This window comes from Amphiprion ocellaris, chromosome 4 (assembly GCF_022539595.1).
Source record: "Amphiprion ocellaris isolate individual 3 ecotype Okinawa chromosome 4, ASM2253959v1, whole genome shotgun sequence".
Taxonomy (NCBI): domain Eukaryota; kingdom Metazoa; phylum Chordata; class Actinopteri; family Pomacentridae; genus Amphiprion; species Amphiprion ocellaris.
This window is the reverse complement of record NC_072769.1, coordinates 11,363,029-11,383,946: the sequence shown is the minus strand read 5'-3', so window position 1 is coordinate 11,383,946 and position 20,918 is coordinate 11,363,029. Positions and strand designations below refer to the sequence as shown.

The following is a 20,918-nucleotide window of genomic DNA, read 5'->3' as shown; positions in this document are numbered from 1 at the left end:
AATTAATAATATATATATATATATATATATATATATATATATATATATATATATATATATATATATATATATATATAGTATATATATATATATATATATATATATATATATATATATATATATATATATATATAGTATAGCGACTGTCTAATAACAGTAAATCGGTGTCCTGTTAAACCTCCTGACATCTCAGAGCGCAGTCACGTGGTCACGTGGTGTCGGTCACATGACCCAGACGGGACAGACTGAGTTTGCGCAACTGGGGAAGCAGCAGCTCGGCCCGGCTGCTGTTTCTGTTCAGTCATAAACAGTTACAACTACAGTAACAACAGTTTTTAGTTTGTAGTTTTATCATTCACCTATTTATTATTTCTTAACAAATGGCTGAGACAGGACGCCGGGACTCTTCTGGTAATGTAGCGCTTTGAAATATAACATTTAACTTAGCTGTTACTGTCCACTCGTGTGTCTCTTTACATGTAGATGTTGTTTTGCTGCTTAATGCAGGGTTTTTAATGCTTTCAAGACAGTTAAATTCCTTTTTTGTTGTCTAAAATGTAAGTAGTAGTTGTTAAGGCATCAATAACATCGTCACCACAGCCGTCACATTGTTTCTGCCCGGTCATCTTCTGGTCAAGTTCAGTATCATTAAGTGTGTTTTTCCCCTAGCAGCTCCGTCAGCATCAGTGTTGTTTTGACTGTGGTGACTCTAAGTTTTAATCCTTACTGACAAAGTGGGATTTTCCTCCACAAGTCATGTCCTAACACAGAAACTCCGCAGAGGTGTATCCAGCAGGAAAACAACAACAGGGAGGTTGTTAAAGGCGTTTTTATTTATCAGACTGTGGAACACAGCTGTAAAAGCCAATAAAAACCAGGCAGTGATGGTGTTTAGTTTCCCATCTCTCCTATAAGTCCAGTTTCAGAAGAAACTAAATAAAAAGATTTTGTATTTTTGCAAAAGTTAAAATGCAGTATTTGTTGTTTGTAGTTTGTACCCAGCTATAGGTGGTTTGTCAAGTGGAAACGAGAGCAGAATACCATTAAATTAGAGCTGGCATGATTAGCTGACAGTTCCTCAGTCGGTGTTATGTGAGACTTTTGAAAATACAGAAGATTTATTCTTCATAACTTCCTAAATGTGAGGATTTGCTGCTTTTATTCATTTTATATCACTATAAATTGAGTAATTTTGGATCTGGTCTGTGCATCAGGCAAAACAAAACATTTGATGGCATGTTTTTAGGATCTTTGAACTTGAAATGATTATTTCCCCCCTTTTTTGGCATTTATAGAGAAAGCAGTTGGTGGTTTTAATTGTGGAGGTGGTTTTAATTGTGGAAATAATTGGCAACTTAGTCAAAATTCAGAATAATAGCTAATAGTTGCAGCAATCTTTGTGTGTTCGGGAGGTTTAGCTTTACCTCTTTGTATTGCAGAGTATAATTTGTAGATTAGCAGCATCTTTAAATTGCATCAGGTAACTTAGTCATAGTATTGACTGGATGCAGTTTAGAAGTGGCAGTGGTTGTGTATTTCTTGATTTAAAAGAAAATGTTGTTAAAGCTCTCTCCCAGTGAGACCCAGACGCTGCAGCACCGACCCCCCTTTAGCAAATGCTCCAAATCAGGTACATCTCAAAGTTTTAACATCTTCGTGCTGAATAATCACTCCGAGTCTGCTTCATAAGCTCCTTACATGCGTGGTTGAGTCTGCAGTTTTGAAAGACTGTTGATGTGAGCTGCTTGAAGTATAACTCTGCTGAAAATGGTTTACCCCCCTTCTGTTGAGGATTTTTGGATTGACTTTTGGCTTGTATGACTGTGTCATGAGTTTGAAAACTGAAAAAAAAAGCCAGTCAGTAGAGCTTGAGTTAAGATATTTTTGTTAAAGACTTTTGAAATATTTCCTGGTCTGCTTCCAGAACTGATTCATGCAGATACAGTCCTCCTTTATCCAGCATACAGTCACTATACTTCGAGTTACAGGATCAACTCACTCAAAGCACTAAAAGATTTTTTTGCCCACTCCTAACTAGCTGTAAAGATTTTGAATTGTGTGCTTCAGATTGTTACTGGCACCAAGTGTATTGGGACAAAGGATGAAAGAAATTTTATTACAGGGATGTTTTAGCAATGATTAAAGTATTAATGCTGCTTTATTAAAACAAAGTATGTTTGTGTAGCCAATTAGTTTTGTTGTAGTGCTTTACCTACTCACTTTCCTCCATGGTACTGTAGTGGCAACAGTAGTTTCACTGATGGACATCTCAAAATTTTAGCACATAAAATTTGAATTATTTATTTGTAAGTAAGACATTATATGCTTTGTTTAGTGATTTGGGTGAACTGTCTTTTTAAAGCAGCATTACAAGGCATTTCTGATCATAACTCCTGAGTAGAAAATAAACCAAACTCTTAACGTTAAACACATTGCTGCCAAAAAAGAATCTCAGTTTATAGAATGTATCACTTCCTACCTACAAATAGCCCAGGACACGTTTAACCGTATATAACCTTTTTCGTTCAGGATATTTCCTGTAGTGTAGGTCTAGGTGGAAGTTTTGGGCCGTCAGCCTTTGGGTGGCCTTTTGCTGTGGACGGTAAGACTAGATTGAAGCGCTGATACCAAGTTGTTGACAGATTTTCAGTAACACCAAGCATTTCAATCGACTGACAGGCTGCTGTCAGTGTGTCTGCTAGTGCTCTACAGGCGACGGTGAACCAGAAGAGCTGGATATTTTCATAGATTTATTCAGCTTGAGTGACTCTGTCGCTAAGTGTCAAACCTGGTGGCACGGTTAGTGGCGTGCACCCACTTTGTTTGTCTGATTGCTATCTTCCGTGACGATCAATACACTCCTCTGATCAAAGATATGGCCGAGTCTTTCACCCATTGTCTGCATGAAATGTTAAGTGATTGGATTCTTTCAGCAGTTGCTCATTCCTCACTCCGAGGCACGCAATGCCTGTTATTAAAGCCGGCCCTGAGCATCTGCCTCGCCTGTAGCGGTGTTGATTAAAATACTCAGTCTCAGCTAAGTGCAGTGAAGCCATTCGCCGTTCATCGAGATGTTTTCATTTTACTTTAGCCCCTAGAAATTCACACAGGTTATCAACAGGTGTTGGCTAATGCTTGAGGGGTTCCCTATAAATATAACTTTGGTTTACTGCAGAAAATCACATGTGGTTATCATGGTATCGCAGGTTTTAACTGATTCCCAAGCAAGGTCACACACAGAAAGCATTTTAGTCAGACTTGGCATACAGATGATGTGCAAAAAACTAAGTCAAGACTTTAAAATGTTTTGTAAAGATTTAAACGATATTATTAAAGCACTGTTTTATGTATAGCCAAGAATACTGTGCCAAGTTTTAAATGAACATGAAGTTACTAAGGGCTCTTTTAGCAACATTAGAATGCATTAATTAATCACGTGTAAGCAATTTGTCTGCATCACAAAACAGTATATTTGAGTGATAGCAGCTGTTTGTTTACATTTGTGTCACGGCTTGTTAGTTGTGTAAAGATATAAGTCTTCTACTTATGCTTGCAGGAGCCAAGTGATCCTCTTGCAAATCAAATTATGGGAAAACCTGGAAAATACAGTGGCACAAATTAACATATAACAAAAAATTTGGGATCATTCCAGTCCTGCAGGTTTCTGATTGATGCTCTTCTCTTGAACTTTCATCTTGTTTACCATAAGTGCTGACTAATATTGAACACTGGTGGTTTGTGACTCCTGTCTCACTTCTTGTTTCTGCTGGACAACTCTGCTCAGCTGGCACCTTGTTCTGCTGACTTACTGTGTTTGATGAGTTGGGATTTATTTCAGTTCAGCAATGTATGTGATCTTGCACAAACTGACTGACAAGTAATAACTGATAAATTCCCCATTCCTGTCCAGTAAAGAACTCTAACCACATGCTTTATTATCATGTTTACTTTATGACCAGATTTAAGTTTATTACCAACCCAGCAAGTAATTTCCTGCATGTAAAGGGAGGGTACAAGCTGACTGACCTCATTCTTTCTTGTTTCTTTCTTGCAGTTCGGTCAGTCAGGCCAAAAACATGTGACCGGTGTTAGGTATGATCAGCCTACTTTGCATTTGGTGGCTTTTCTGTGAAATGTGGTCAGTTTCTGACAAGATCTGACACATTTCCAGGTCAGTCACACTCTCTGGCTTTGCCATTAAAAGTTAGACTGACCGTCTTCGTCCACATTTCTCTGTCTAGAAGTTTCTCACTTTCTTATCAAGTTATATCAATAGCAATGCGCTGTCCACAGCATGCATTGTTTGCACACAGTGATTATTTAAATTTTGTTTCATTTAAGGATATTTTCCTTCTTAAAAGCTGTGAGGTTCATATAAATTACCTGTCTGTTTTCATCACATTACATCCTCTTGAGCTTATTCTCACCAGAAATACTTGAGCCACAATTTTGCTGGACAATAGAATTTTTATCAACATTTTATCAAGAAGAAAACAGTATTTTTGATTCAGTTCATGTTGTTATAGTTTCATTTGTGTCTGTGTCAGAAGTAAAAGGATGCTGTTGATTCTTACTGATGAAGTATAATGAGAAAGTGTTGCGTTGTCATTTCCTAATGCTCACAATAGTCAAGCCAGCTCTTTAGTAATCATAAAATTGCAGAACAAGACAATACTACAGCACTTGTGGCAATAAGTAAATAACTATAGAGCATATATCATGTCATTTCAACTAAAACCTCATATACCATCTCTTACTGTTGTTCCTTGGATGAGTAAAAATAACCAGTGGAAAGTAATGTCAAAAAGACTTTTAAAGAATTTGTAATCATATTTTTCGTATTTTAAAAACTGGATTGGTCTTATGCCCACAAATTGTGATGGGTTTTTTCCATGTAATTTCATGCAAGCTCTCCTGAGTTTCTTACCCGTGTCAAACCCAGCCAGGTCAGATTCTCAAATTCTCAGCTCTAAACCATCTCAGGAATCTGTCTCACCTCTGCTAATACACTTCTGCTACACTGACGTCAGAAGTGACATGCGACAGACGTCTGAGGAAAATAGATTTATATTCTCTTTAACTGTCCCAGGTTGAAATACATTTCAGCTTCATAGCTTCACCTGGCATTTTTCTAGATTAGAAAATATTCTCTCTCTCCAACTTTAATAAGAATGTATTAAAATAAGTTTAGCATTGTCTAAAGTCGACACATATGGGCCACTTTGAAGGAAAGTCCTTGATTATTCATTTGCAGGAGTCCTTGTAGGTTTGGAGTTGAACGGGTTAAATCACATGCGTAGGAATGGAGCTTATTCTCAGTGCCAGAGGGGACAGAAAGAAGTAAAACTGCACACACAGTAAAAGACAAAGAGAAGGTGTCAGACTGTGGTGAAAGTGATGAAACATTGACTGTTCAGGCTCAGGAACACGTGATGCAGACAGATGGAAGACGTCCGTGTCACCGAGAGGAAGGTTCAGTCAAGTTTTGCAGGAAATGACTGGACTCAGCACTTTGGGAAGCTCAGCTCAGTTCACGTGATTGGTGCTTTCCTTCTAAACTAGTAGCTGTAGCCACAACTGTTGCACTGCACAATAAGAGTTCTTGTCTTGGTGGTTGTTTGTGCATTTTGCATTTATTACCACGGATGCTTCATTTGTCATTGCTTAATGTTTTTTAGTGACTACATTATGATGTAGATTTATTTACCATTTTCAGTATCTTAGGTCACAATGTTGTCACATCAGCATTTATGAATTAGCAAATGTCACACCTCACATATAGAATACATCTGAAGAGCACTAAAACGTCATGGATTCATTCTCTGGGGACTGAATGTTTGCGCAAAATTTCATGACAATCGGTAAAATAATCATACCAATTGCCGTCCTTTGAGCCGTCCTTTGCGTGGCGGAAAAACATGAACACTTTCAAATAAAACATTAAGCACACACACTGTTCCACACAGCTAAAGCTGTGTAATAAATGAATGTTGAAACTGCTTAGTTCCTTCTTCACTAAGTAAGTTGATTATTTAAAAAAATCGTCAGAATTTAACCACCTGAGCTAAACAAAATAATGGGGAAACCCTGACAGCAGTACAGACTTTGACCCATAAGTCTCCTAGACATGTTCATGACATTAAAGGCAGATTGATGTCATCTGTGAAAATGTGGAAGGTCAGTGAAGCTACGCTAGAATAAACTTTGTGGTGAGATGTAAAATTTGTGGCTTTGGCTTGTTAACACTTGCAGATAAGATTGAAGAGCTTTATTGTCATGTACACAGAAACTAGGCAGTTACACTGTACAATTTTATTTTGCTGATCCTCCTTCACCAAATGACACAATGTGTAAAAGTGTATAAAAACTAAAGTAGCGACTAAGTAAATAAACAATCTTAAACTGACAGCAGCAGTGATCATAACCAGCACTTTGCATTTGTAAAGCAGGTTTGCATAAAGTGACTATTGCAGTGATAAAGTGAATTTGGCAAGCAGTTGTACATTATGTGTGTGTGTCTAAAGTTCAATGAAATAGTCCAGTTCAGTGCGAGTGTGTAAGAGAGTCGTTGACAAGCCTGATAGCCGGTGGGTGAAAACTGTTCATCAGCCTGGTTATTCTGGATCTCACACTTCAGAGGCTATGTTGGGGGTGTAAACTGTCTCTGATGATGTTGCTGGCCCTCATGAGGACCCTGGTGTCCTGCCGTGTGCGGAAGGCTGCACCAGAGATGAACTGGGATGTTTTAACCACTTGCTGGAGAACCTTCCTGTCCTGAGTTGCGCTGTTTCCGTACCACACAGTGACGGAGCTGCTCAGGACACTATCAACTGTATCCCTGTAAAAGTTAGACTGAATTTTGACCAGCTTGCCAGACTCTCTCCATCTTCTCAGAAAGTACAGCCACTGATGGACCTTCTTTATGGTGTGTTGTGTGTCATGAGACCAGGTGAGATCTTCACTGGCACAGAGGAGTTTCCCTCCTCTCCAGTTTGATCTCGTCCATATATATTGGTGTGTGCTGCTCCTACCTCTCCCTTGGATCAACAGTCATTTCCTTAATCATCTCTACATTGAGTGAAAGAAGATACCAGTGCAGAGTGAAAATGCAGTGTTGTGCGAATGAAGAAAATCAGAATTGGAAGATAAACAGTATGTTGTATCAAACAGAGCCAACCTCAAACATGTTTTTCTTTTTTATACTTCACTTTTTGTCTGACATGCGCTATCCATATAATGATAAAATAAAAATTAAATTGTGTCGTAGTTAATATAATTAAATACAGCATCATTTACATTTCAGTTGGAGTTACTTTTCTTATTTTGGGTAATGAAGGTGTTTTCAGTTTAATTGTATTTTATATCTGCACCTGTCAACATCACAATAAGAGGAGGTATAATAATGCTATATAATATTATTTTGTTAATTCTTCAACAGTAGGGACCCAATTTTTTCTGCCATTAGGTAGAAAATATGATCATATACTGGCACAAAATGGCTTGGAAAATATCAGCAAAATCCAATATCTTGCATCTCCAGAATTTATTGATGCATTTCAGTGTCCTGCACAGACAGATTAACTGTTAGAAACCCCTTGAAGATGTTTTTGAAAGCTTTACATGCTTCCACTGAAAAACTAGAGGTTCAGTGGATGTTGTAGGTCAGTGGGATAAATTGGTCAGTCTATTCAGGAGTTGTCTTTCTGAAGGAGTCCTGATAAAGAATGCTGTCTTTTAGACTGAGATGAAGTTCTTTGAGCACCAATGTCATGGACAACCTTGAGAAAATAAATGAACATTTCTTTTTCTTTCCATCAGAGCGAGAGGGCCTGTCCACCTCGGTAACTCACTACGGCTCCACAGACAGCAGCGGCGAACATGAACCCCAGAGTAACAGTCGTGACAGCAACCATAACAACCACAGGTTTCCCACGGCAACAGCAGGTCACTGGGTCACGGCTGATCAGGAAGAGGAAGCCATCCGCAGGAAGCTGAAGTACTTCTTTATGAGCCCTTGTGATAAATACCATGCCAAGGGCCGTAAACCTTATAAGCTGATCCTGCAGCTGCTCAAGATCATAATTGTCACAGCTCAGGTACATCATACTTTACACCTTAATACTGTTTGACTGTTTATTTCTCACCAAAATATTGATTTTCATCAAGGCCTCAGAACTACAACCAATTTGCTCTCTCCGTTTAGATTAGCTTCTGGTTCAAATTGGTCCACATTTTTTTATTCATACATGAATGTAAGTTCTGAATCTCCGACTCACTTTGTGTGAATTTATCAGATACACTGACCTGATATCATTAAAAAAATAAATCAGAGTGCTGTTTGCTTAGGAGTACTTGTTGTTTAATGGAATCCTGGTTCTTTTTGGTTCTTTTTTTTTTACAGACTTTCTATGCATTTATATTGTATTTGTCTGACACATTTTGAGTTGTCCCAATCCCACTTGCATCGTATCCTTTCTCAGCCTAAACTCTACTACAAAATCAGTTTTATCGTTGTCAATTTAAGCTGCCAGGAATCTAAAATGCAAAAAGATGACATAGGCTTACATAAAAATCAGTTACAAATCTTTAATGATAGTCACGCAAAATGTGCAGTTTCACTATTTATTTAGAAAAGACAGTATAAAGTAATGATAGTAATAAGAATTATTAGTATTATAGTAATAGTAATAATAATAGTGAAAATCAGCAGCATGAGTATATATTTAATTATTTTTTACAGAAATAATAATTCAGAAATTTGAAAATGTCTTTCAAAAATGTTTCATGGTACATTCAGACACACATAAGATCATAAAGTTCAACGTATCCAGCAGGTTAGTTTGCATAGTTTCAGTGCTTAAGTGATTGTATAATGTGTTTTTTAAAGAGGCAGCAAACCCATTTTGTAGTCATAAATCTATCCAGGTATTCTTTACTTCCTGGTTGAGGGACTGTCAATGATTTGCAAGGTGCCAAAACACATAAAGAACATTGAGATTAAAAGATAGGCAAGCCAAAATGATGTAATATTTCCTAAACACAAAGCCTGCTGTCTGAGAAGTGTACTTGGAAATTAACACCTCAGGGTTTTTCTCTGTCTTTACTCCTCTTTGTCCTGATATATTTCACCGTCTTCTCAGTTTTTCCTCTGATTTCTGAAATCTTCTTTTATACCTTCCCCTCTTTGCTGCAGTTGGTGCTTTTCGGCCTCAGTAACCAGGTGGTGGTGACCTTCAAAGAGGAGAACACCATGACCTTCAAGCACCTCTTCCTTAAAGACTATGATGAGTCTTCAGATGACTCTTTTGCTGTTTACACACAACAGGACGTCTATGACCACATTTTCTACGCTGTGGAGCAGGTAAGCCTTGAAGAAATTAAAAAGCTGCTTAAATATGTGAATTTGCTTATTAATGTGAAAACTCAAATGTTTCAGCTCTTATTTTAAAAATAGTATGAAGTAAATCGGTCATTAATGTGTTCCAGTTGCAACTTAAAGTGTATTTATTTCATAAGGGAACACCTTATAGTGATTCACTGATTGCAAAAAAAATTTTTAAATTCCACTTGAAGGCTGGTGAGTTTGGACACTGATTCCATATCAAGATATTTAACCCAGGATGGAGAACTGAAGACTGTCCTCAATGATAGAAGCAACACTAACAACACATTTTTCCAAATGCAGCTGTTTGCAGAAGAAAAACAAAAGACTATAAACCCTCTGAACACCAAGCAATTTCTGGTCAATTTTTTTTGACCTTGTTGCATTTTTGCCCAAAATGGGGTCATTTTTAACTGCAAAGTCCTGCACTTCAATGGAAATAGCAAATATGTATATATAAATAACAAAGTCATAAAGCCATAATTCAGAAAAAGGAAAGCAGAATTTATTTTATTTTTTATTTTACAAAATATGGGGCAAAGAAACTTTGCTCTACATACTAGAGGTGTTTATTACTTACATTTTTACTTTGCTCTCTACTTGTTTCTCCTATCTGCTCTGTGCAAACGTAGCCTGCAGTTCAGTCCTGTTCAGCTGAAAAGTTTCTGAATTTTTTTATCTAACTGCCTTTCACATTTGATTCTGTCATAATTTCTCAGTTGCTTTTTTTCTAGAATCTGATTAATGCGCACAGTTTATTTTTGACAAGTTTATTAAATGAGACAAGTAGTATCAAGTGATTTGGATGAAACATCATGACCCTAAGCGTAGATCTGGTTAATTTTTCCATTGAAGCCTAAAGTCACACTTGATAAGCTTAAGGACCTTTGCAAAGTTTAAAAACCTTCTTTTGAATTTTTTTTTTTAAATAACATACTATTCAAAACCACATTAGAGTTTTGGGAGTCAGAGGCTTAAATATTGCACCCTGGGACAATAAGGATATATCACTTTTTGATTGTGTCTTCATAATATTGACACATACCAACTACTAGTCCAGCATCCTGTATTACTGCATGTTTTCTTCTTACTGATCAGTCTCTTCCACCTTTGTAGTCTTACACTTGATAATATACAGTAACATTGTCTTGTGTGCAATATGTTTTTTTTTGAATACTTGTACAATTTCTGGTAAAAATTCAAAGGAAAGAGACATCTTTTGAAACCCTCATCTTCAGTCATATAGACCACGGTTTGACTGTACGAGTATAACTTGGTACCTGGTGTATATACTAATGGTTTAAAGTATAAAAAACGTATTCAGTAGCCACAACAGAGCCACTAACACTGATGTCTTCTTTATGATATAATAATTAAGGGTTGAATCAGTGCTTTGGTGAATTGTAAAAATACTACCGATTAGATTTGTTAGACTTGCCTTGACTCAGGGGCTAAATGTGACTACTACTGTGGCTGTGAGTGGAGAAAGAGTAATTGTTAAAAACGGCCTGAAGCTGTACTGAGGAGATTTGTATCTACTGAGCAGTTTTGATCATGAACAGTGACAGTAGGTCACAGCGCACTTCCTGTTTCTGCGCCTGTGCTGGTGTGTTTTGAATGTCACGGCCAAATGATTTGGAGCATCAACAAGATAGCGAGAGATATTCAGAGGACATGACAGATGTGGTGAATCCTAGACATGATGCTCAGTCACACTGATGTTGGTACCAGAGAAGAAGTCAGGGTTTCACCAAAGGTACTCTGGTACAATGACTGTGTTTGCAATACTTTTACAAGTTTAGATATTTCAGTGTGAGCCAAAATTACGAAGAGACTGACACTGTCAATCCGAAATGAAGAAAAAATGAGTCATTGGACAGATGGTGATGTTATAATGGTACCAACACAACGTCAGTGTTTGGCTTCCCTGCTCAGTTAAAAAACAAAGGGAACACCGACAAGGTGACCCGCTGCTGCTCAGTGAGGCGACATTAATGTGATTGTTTGTTTAATACAACAACAGATGAGATTTAGACTGCAGAGTGAATAAAGAAAGACAGAAAATGTGATTATATTGAATCTTTGGGTTGTTCATACCACAGATACTGGTGCTACAAGTCGAGGCTACAGAAACTAACACAGTTCAGTTGGTGATTTGCACAAAAAGCTAGAGACAAAAAACAAAAAATAAACTCATTTAGTTCTTGTATATGGCAAAGCGGATTTTCACCTCACACCATTGACAGGAACTGACTGTTGGATGGTGTTCATATACAAATCAGCTATCGTACCATCCATACAGATGTGAGCTTTAAACTCCAACCACAGTATTGAGTCTAAACTCAAAGCTAACCAAACACTGCCGTTCTTTCTGTCAAGTTTTTCTCCTTCTTATTCTTATGTCTATACATTTATGGAGTAAACTCATAAACCTCTTGGATATACACAGATTAATCTCACTTATTCTAATCTCACGTTCTTCCCAGTATCTGGCCCTACCAGAGACCACAGTGGGACGTTATGCATATGTCTACAACGTTGGTGTGAATGGCAGCGCGCTGTCACTCTGCCAGCAGTACTACAAGAAGGGACGCATCGACCCAGCCAACGACACCTTCAGCATCGACCCTCGCATCATCACAGGTACATGATTCTGAGAGGCGTTGTTGTTCTGTGATTCACAGCTCCAGAAAGCTGTCGTCAGCTTAGCGAAGCGCTAGCATGTCAACTTTTTCTCAATCTGACAAGTTGTTGCTTCTGTGAAATAGCAGTTCCCATTAAATGATGGGATCTGTGGCAGGAATGAGCGTCACATTTAGGCAGATAAGTAACATGGTTATATATAAAGATCATTTGTCACATTATTTCATAGCGCACCACAAACATCCCTGTGTATCAGTTCAGCTGAGAACACTGTCAGTCAATTAAAACACAAATTTATGCTTCCATTTAACTGCAGAACACACACAACAAAAAATTAGGACTTTACAGAGGGACACGAAATGAATAAGAATGCTCTAGTAAATGTGCTTTGTGCATAGTTTGCATATGGCTTAGAGATGAGACGTGAGGCAGAGTTCAGTTATCTGCAAACTGTCCAGGATGATGGTTGTTGCTGATGGAGCATCACAAACACATCTTTGACTTCAAAAGAGAATGTCTGAGGAGGAATGTTTGAAAATCCTCTTACAGCTGTCAGACTGGGTGGCTTTTCAAACAATGTGCTATTCAGGCTTTTAGTGTTGTTTTTATAGCAACTTTACTGAGAATATTAAGAAAAAAATATATACTTTCAAATATCATTACTGTTGAATTTTACAAGCATAATTTAGGACATAAAATACAGCACTAATTACACTTTATCTTATGATACATTTCAACAAAAAGAACTGTCTGCCAAACAAACTTTATTAATTATATAGACAATGAATGAATTCAGAGGTCTGTGTATTATATTTTAAAAGCATGGAAATGTTATATGTCACTTTCAGGTAATTTCCTACTTGAAATATTGACTTCTTGTAGGTTTTGTAGAATAGTTAGTGCTGTAAATTAAGGGGAGATCTGTGAAATGGTTGTTCTTTTTTTATAATCCAGTATACTGTATTATTATTCATACTATGATTTTGTCTTGTGATAGCGTTCCATGTGAATTTAATCCTTGTCAAAAACTGTAAGACTGGCCAAACTTCTTATTATCATTTAAATGGTGTTGTTTTCATGATTTTCATGACTGATCTTTGACTATTACTGGTGAGGCACCTTTCTTCACGTTAGGAGAAACTCTTGATAATTAGTATATATTAATAAACAAATAAAATGTCCTTATATCAGCTTAAAACTACATTATAAGTGTTTTAAACCATTTAAATTAGTACATAGTGTCTGTAAGTTCTGCATAGTGATTGGTTACATTTAAGTGCTACCGATTACTCTTTATCAGCAACAGTTTTTTATATTTATTTGTCATATTTACAGTTGCAAGCAGCGAAGGTGCTGCTTGCCCTTGGAGCTTCTTACTTCCTCATATTAATGTTTCTGAGTCAGATTTTACCAGAATATGAGGAAGTAAGCTAGTAACAAAGGAAACAACATCATTTTAAAATCTGCCCTCACTTTGTATCGTATGCACGTGAAACACTGAGATCGGCTTCTCGTAATTCTAGAAAGATTTTATACTCGTCTTTTGTGTTAGATTTTTCTGTATAAGAAGGAATGGTAAAAACTGAACTTGCTCAACATGATTTTCCTTTGTTTATCCTTCAGACTGTATAGGTGTGAACCCTTTGTCGGTCCCTCCAGCTCCACTCACCAACAGCTACAAGAACTTTACACTCAAGTTCCACAAGTAAGGCTTCATTTTTCACATGGCTTCGACTTCTCCTCGTTTAGCCTCCATTAACGAGATAATCTCTGCAGTATCTGATGATGACCTTCAACAGGTCCCTTATCTCTGCTGCACACAAACACGCACACAACCATGTATACAAGGACACTGACTCAGCAGCTGTTCATAAAACACACACACACACACACACACACACACACACACACAGAGGTATGCTTAGTTTTGTTTTTGGTCATTTTTAGTCACCGCGGTAACATACAACATGAACAATCTGGTTTTGTGTTTGCTTCCATCTCAGTTTCTGTTCTTTTTCTCCTCTCAAGGCTGATTAATGTGACCATACAGTTCCAGCTGAAGGCGATTAATATACAGACTATCATCAACAATGAGATCCCAGACTGCTACACTTTTTACATCACAGTAAGTTATACACTTAAAGACACACACACACATCCAAAGGTATTAATAGGTTGGTCAGAGACAAGCTTGTTACCAGAGAGATGATGGCTTGATTCCCAGCCTGCTGAAAAAATGGAAGATATCCAGTTGCAGTGACCCTAGTTTGAAATAAAGAGTAAATAACTACATTTATATAAGTTTAGTTTAGTTGTTCTTGTGCTTCCAGCACAGTCAATCTCATCTCCAGAGAACTCACACTTAACAGTAGTAATTTGAAATATTGCATTCATTTAGGAATTTCAGCCATTTTTTTACATAGTCCCCCTGTTTTCATTGGCATAAAAATAACTGGACAAACTGGTTTGGAGTCCCACATTTTTGATTTGTCCACCCCTGAAGTTTCTCCGCTCTCACAGATAGGTCTGATTTGTTTTTTTGTCCAAATGACAGACTCGTTCACATGCACTGACACCTTTATGGATCCCATGAACAGTTACCAAATGCAAGTTCAACACTTGGAATTAATCCCAGACGTTTATCTCCCCCTAACTTGTCATGGAATAATAAGGAAACAGACCACACCTGGCAATGAAACTGCTTATCAGTCGTCAATGGGAAATAGAGGGATATAAACATGACCTTAATTTCCCAATGGTTTATACAATATTAACTTCCTTGAATTAAAGCTGAAATTGTGTCACTGTCCCAATACGCATGTGCTTTACTGTATGTCACAGTCTGTATTATGTTTGATTATGCATTTTCATTTTCTGAAAAACTGTTTATTAAATGACAGCTTTCGAAGATATGAATTGTGTGCTGGTCTCCCTTCTCTTTTAGATAGTTCTGGACAACAAGGCTCACAGCGGAAAAGTTAAGATCCGGTTAGAAAACCAGGCATCAATAAAGGAATGTCGAGATCCGAGTGTGTCTGGACAGGGTAAGACACCAGATAGGTGGATGGTTCTTGAAAAGTGGAGAGAGCAACATAGCTGAAAAAAACTCATAGCAAGCAAGCAAAAGGGTTAAAGAACACAAGGAAATCCATCCATCCATTATCTAGACACGCTTCATCCTCATTAGGGTCGCGAGGGGGTGGAGTCTATCCCAGCTGACTGTTGACCCTGGACAGGTCACCAGTCTATCATAGGGCTACGCTTAGAGACAAACAAGCACACTCGCATTCACACCTACAGACAATGTAGAATCATCAGTTAACCTCAGTATGTTTTTGGACCGTGGGAAGAAGCCGGAGCACCCAAAGAAAAACCACACATGCACAGGGAGAACATACAAGCTGGGACTCGAACTGGAAAATCAACGTTAACAGCTGCTTACAGTTACCCTCACTGAAGCAATAGGAAACTTCAATAGGACAGGTTATTTATACACCAAACCTTAGCAGGAGTGGTCATAATGAAGTGAAAGTTGGCTTTCAACTCAGTTTATTTTTTCCCCTTTTAAACCCCCAGCTGAGAACTATACACGTGTGGCGTTTGATGTCGCTGTGGCTCTGGTGTGTATGCTGTCACTGCTGCTGTGTGGACGCTCCATACTGAGAGGCATCATGCTGCAACAGGTAAGGAAAGACTGTTAGAACCGAAGAAAAACGTTCAACAGAACAAGAGCTTTGAGTGACACCATCTCAGTCACTAGTCCATGCAGAATTATGCTTCACATGGTACGACTGTAGAACCAAAATCAAAAGAAATAGTGACTAAAATGACAACATATTACTGAAAAATAAGGAATTGTTTTACAATAATAATTAGCAAACTAACTAGACCGCTCCTCATTTTTATCTTTTGACTAATGCCTCTTTCTGTCTCTGTTTTTTAGGAGTTTGTGCAGTTCTTCAGGGAGACTCTGGACCGTAGAGTATGCTGGTCAGACCGCCTTGAGTTTATTAACGGCTGGTACATTCTCCTCATCATCAGCGACATCCTCACCATCACTGGCAGTATCATCAAAATCGGCATTGAGTCTAAGGTCTAACCATAGTTTTTCTTGTGGATGCATGCTGTTTAACATGCTATACATGTAGCTAATCATCTTATTTAAACTGTTTAACCAAGAAAAGTCATGCTGCGTCTTTGTTGTTAAGCCAGTATCTTTTCTCCCAACAGAATTTGTCCTCCTATGACCTTTGTGGCATCCTCTTAGGGACGTCCACTCTCTTAGTGTGGGTGGGAGTCATTCGCTACCTCACATTCTTCCAGAAGTACAATGTAAGTCACTGGTACTCTGGTACACATCTTCTGATAATGTTGTAACTCACTGCTGATTTCATTACTTTGCAGAAGGTGAGAAAATGTTCCCCTTACCAGGCTGATGTGATAAACTCAGGTAATCTAAGCTCCCTGCTCTCTCTCACACTGTAATTCTATCTGTTCTGTAGATCCTGATCGTAACACTTCGAGCAGCGTTCCCCAATGTGATTCGGTTCTGCTGCTGCGTTGCCGTCATCTATCTGGGCTACTGCTTCTGTGGATGGATTGTCCTGGGACCGTACCATGTCAAGGTGAATGAGACTGAAAGGAATGTGATCATTATTTGGCACGACAAAACAACACGAATAATGCTAAAGATGTACATTTTAACTTCTAATTCTATTTCAACTTTTTGCTCTCCCTTTCTTGTTTTAACAGCACCTATGTTCAAACATATACTCTTAAATGTAGGATAAATTGTATGATTTGTTTCTGTGTAAAAAGGGGTAGTTTGATCTTAGCCATACCAATGCTGTTGTGCCATTTTGGTGATAAATGTTTTTATTTCTTCATTAAATCATTGTAGCTATTTTTTTAGTGTACAAACAGGCTACACTTTTTTAGTATGGTGCAACAGGGTGATTTTTTGCCAACAATCCTCACATTTTGTGTTTTAAACATTCATATTTCTTTTAAAACATGCTGGCTTTTCTCATTTTACTTTTGGATACATGTAGGTTGTACTGAGTTTTGACATTTTAGCATCTACTAATTCTCGTAGTTTAAGAGCCTCTAATAAACAGTGCATTTGTCAGGTCTTGTTTAGCTGATTCGTGCGGCTCTTTTGTCCAAAATATAGTTGTCCCATTAGTCTAAGCATAAACCAGCAAGATTGTCCCCTTTCTCTATAACTGAGGTGTCATAGATGGCAGTGTTTCTGTATGAAACTTTGGTTTCCTAGTTATTATGTCTATAATGACCAAAGGTGAATCAATGAAATGCTCCATCCACTCTAAAGCTGAACCACAGAAAACTAAACTCAGCTGTTCTCCTTTTTCTTCCCCTGTTAGATGTCCTCAGTTGATTCATTACACAGAAAATGCTGAAGTCACATTTCTTCAGTTTATACCATCTTCAGAAAGTTGCGCCTTACTAACCTAAAGCTCTTTTTTCATTTCTTAACCTTTGCAGTTCCGCTCTTTGTCCATGGTGTCAGAGTGTTTGTTCTCCCTCATTAATGGGGACGACATGTTCGTGACGTTCTCGGAGATGCAGGAGAGCAGCACTCTGGTGTGGCTCTTCAGCCAGGTTTATCTTTACACCTTCATCTCCCTCTTCATCTACATGGTGCTGTCTCTGTTTATCGCTCTCATCACCGGAGCTTACGAGACCATCAAGGTAGGAAACTACAGCACTTAAAGGGACACTCCACCAATTCTATACATCAAGATTAATTACCCCACCATGAGGAAAATTACCCAGATTGTTTTTGTGATTAGTAGAACACAATAAAAGTTGCAGAGTACAGAGACACATGAGAAAATACAATGCATAAATGACAGTCATGTATTTTTTTTTGATTTTCACAGCACCAAACACAAGAGCCCATCCACATCACGGACCTGCACGCCTTCATAGCAGAGTGTACGGATGCACCGAGCTCTGGGAAGTTCAGAGGTCTGGAAACCTCACCGTGCTCCTTCTTCTGCTGCTGTGACAGGTGAGTGTATATCTTATGACGCCCAGAAAAGTCTTATTTTAACTGGTCAATAACCTAATATCCAGGATTGCGATATAGCATGTAAATGGTTATTTTACTGTATGTTATTTCTTTAAAAAATATGATCCCAAAATGACTACTGTGATAAAAATTGCAAAGGGAATGACGGGCTAGCCAAACTAAAAAAAGGGAGGGAAGGGACCCAAACTAACAGCAGAATGGGCTGTTGAAGCTTTATGTGCCCCCTTATCTAAACCAAAATTATAAACTTAAACCTACAGGATGGAGCCATGAAACACGACCAGTCACTCCAGACAGAGGAGGAACTGACAAAAGCAAATTGTGTTGGTCACATCTCTTGAGCTGAAACCAGAGCGCAGGAGAGGGAGAGTTTTTCTGCATCATCTATATAGGTTTTAATTGTCGCATTAGACAGTACACCTGAAGGAAACTAGGTCACAACATCTCTTAGAATTAAAAGAAATGCACATTATGACCAGAGCCAACTGAAAACGTAATATATGAGCAATGAAAGATGAGAAAATACATGCGAACGTCATGGTTATGTCAGATAGCAAACAGATAATTTCACTTCAGTCAAAACAATTAAATTGAGAACCTTTGCTACATATTCAAACGTATCCTGTCTGAATCTCTGCTGGCACTATCAAATTAAATGCAACGTTTGTAAGTATTTTGAGTGAGTCCAGTGAACATCAGATCTAAAAAATATAGCGTTTCTGCAATGTTTTAATTTTTTTGACAATATTTTCTGAATTTTTTGAGTAAATACCTCTGTTAAGGGATTCTAAATAAGAATACATGATATTAATATCAGGCATCGTAAATTGTTGTATGAGCAGTTTTCTTTGACTTCCAACAGAACGACAACATATGAAGATGTCCTACTGGTGAATTGAAGTTGACCTCAACGACCTCAAAAGTCTCACTTGCCCCCCCTACTGGCCAATGAGGCACATTACACACTCCTGAAGGCACTGTGTCTGCATCAGTGAACTGAATCTGGGTCAACCCTCTGATGGGGGAGTCGCCATCAGCTGGACCAGCGCTCTAGAGTCTCCTTACAGGACCTTTATTTTTTCCGCTTTTGACTCCGTGGAGAAGGACCCGACTTCACTTCTGTATGAACGGGACTCATGGATGACTAGTGCACAGACATTTCTCTAGTTTCTTGTTTGTTTGTAAGACAAAATACAGTATTTTTTCTGTTAAATGATGCACAATGCTGATCCAGCAGCATGGCCTGTTGTTAAGAGACCAGGTGAGCCATAATGATGACTGCAGCACTGCCTACTCGGTGCTGACTCTTTTTATTTTTCCTTTTATAGAATTTCACTACAGTTACCTCCTAAGAATCTCCCAAAGCTGTATTTAACATTTTCTTACACATAGCTCTTTGATTTGAAATAATATAACGTCTCTTACACTTTGAAAACTACAAGAGTGATGATGGGACGTTCAAACAGAATGAGAGAAGAAAATTTGTTGTAGTCTGCCTTTTTTGGACAATCAGATCAATAGAATTCAGAGATATATTCAAAAACAGGACCACAAATAGATGTACAGTGTGAGATTTCAGATGTGGAATTGACTTGTTTTATATATATATAAAGTTTCAAACAGCGTCTTTAGCTGCATCATGTTGCCTTCAAACGTGGACTCTAGTTTTTGTTTTTATTGCTGCACTTTGTTGCTCTAGTGAACTGTGTGATGTGATACGATGCTTTTATCTCAGTAATGATCAGTATAATGGGATGCAGTCACTCACTAATGAAGCTCTCAGCAATCCCTGTGGTTGGCTACAAGGCAAAGCTGCTCTCCTGACCGATGAGCATGTTTCTTTAATGATGTGAAAGTATTATCAAGAAAATACAACTTCATCCTTTGTGTAGAAGTTATGTGTTATACCCCTCCTGTCCTTTGATGGGAAACACTGATGGCCATTAACAAACTGCTTCTGACATGTTTTCAGTGAAAAAAGTTTGGACTTTAAGGAAAAATAATAATGTCCTGTCATTGTAGTTCGCAGAGCTTTTTAGTCTTTTTGCTGTTTTTATAATGATGTCTTGTCTAAAACTGTTGTTTAGTGACTTGATCTTTTTGTGGAAGCTTGAATAATGGTGATTCTATTTGTCTTTGGACCATAAAACGCACAATAGTTCAAGGAGTCTCACGGTCTGAAGGTTGTTTGGAGAGATGATCTCTGATTAATGGAGCCAGCAGTAATTTTTGTCTGATAAGCTAAGCACTGTCATATTGAAGCCAAAAACATCTCATGGAAATTGGATTTAGATGGTAAATGTGTGCCAAATTCATCCATGGCCTTAACATTAGTTAGTATAACATGTTTAATATTGTCTTGTATTACCAAGATGTACCTTTCCTACAGTTTGATGTTTGATGGAGTCTTGTTTTTTGTACAAATTATCTGCACTTGAGCTGTACCTGAGAGATGCATTAAGTTGTCCTGAAGTCATTTGTCTGCTGCCAGATAAACTGCCAAACTGCAGATTACAGTTTCCCAGGTCGTCTTTGATATTAAAAGTGTTTTATGCGTCATGATCTAGTTTGATCTCCATTAACTTGATGTCTGTTGCAGTAACACCGACGTGTCAGTAGATGGAGAAAGTAGTTCTTGTGTCTGGATTCTGATTCATGCAAATCTGTACCAAAGTACTCTAAGTTGATCTTTATTCTTTGTTTGAAGGTTAAAAAGGGTACATCCAGGATTTAAAAGAGACATATAAAATTCAGTTGTGCATGTTTTTGCAGAGATGCTGCAGCACAGAGCTTGAGAGAAAGCAAATTACAATTCTGGATCTTCCCCTTCAGAACGGG

At 38.0% G+C, this 20,918-nt stretch overlaps 1 protein-coding gene across 1 annotated transcript; it reads left to right on the top strand.

Annotated features, from left to right (window-relative positions):
• Positions 1-258: 258 nt before the first annotated feature.
• mcoln1a (mucolipin TRP cation channel 1a) lies at positions 259-20,639 on the top strand. Its single transcript, XM_023263681.3, has 14 exons — positions 259-411; positions 7,819-8,096; positions 9,194-9,361; positions 11,869-12,025; positions 13,649-13,730; positions 14,054-14,150; positions 14,970-15,069; positions 15,602-15,708; positions 15,969-16,118; positions 16,256-16,357; positions 16,528-16,650; positions 17,531-17,737; positions 17,929-18,059; positions 18,943-20,639. Exons 1-14 carry the CDS (start codon positions 381-383, stop codon positions 18,977-18,979), a joined length of 1,770 nt encoding a protein of 589 aa, XP_023119449.2. The 5' UTR covers positions 259-380; the 3' UTR covers positions 18,980-20,639.
• Positions 20,640-20,918: the final 279 nt, after the last annotated feature.

What these genes read in the sequence shown, in the direction of transcription:
- mcoln1a (XM_023263681.3), top strand. Translation starts at nt 381, where the DNA reads ATGGCTGAGACAGGACGCCGGGACTCTTCTG. An exon ending in AAATCGGCATTGAGTCTAAG is followed by an intron (nt 16,119 to 16,255) that starts GTCTAACCATAG and finishes TTCTCCCAACAG; the next exon opens with AATTTGTCCTCCTATGACCT. An exon ending in TTCTTCTGCTGCTGTGACAG is followed by an intron (nt 18,060 to 18,942) that starts GTGAGTGTATAT and finishes GACTTCCAACAG; the next exon opens with AACGACAACATATGAAGATG.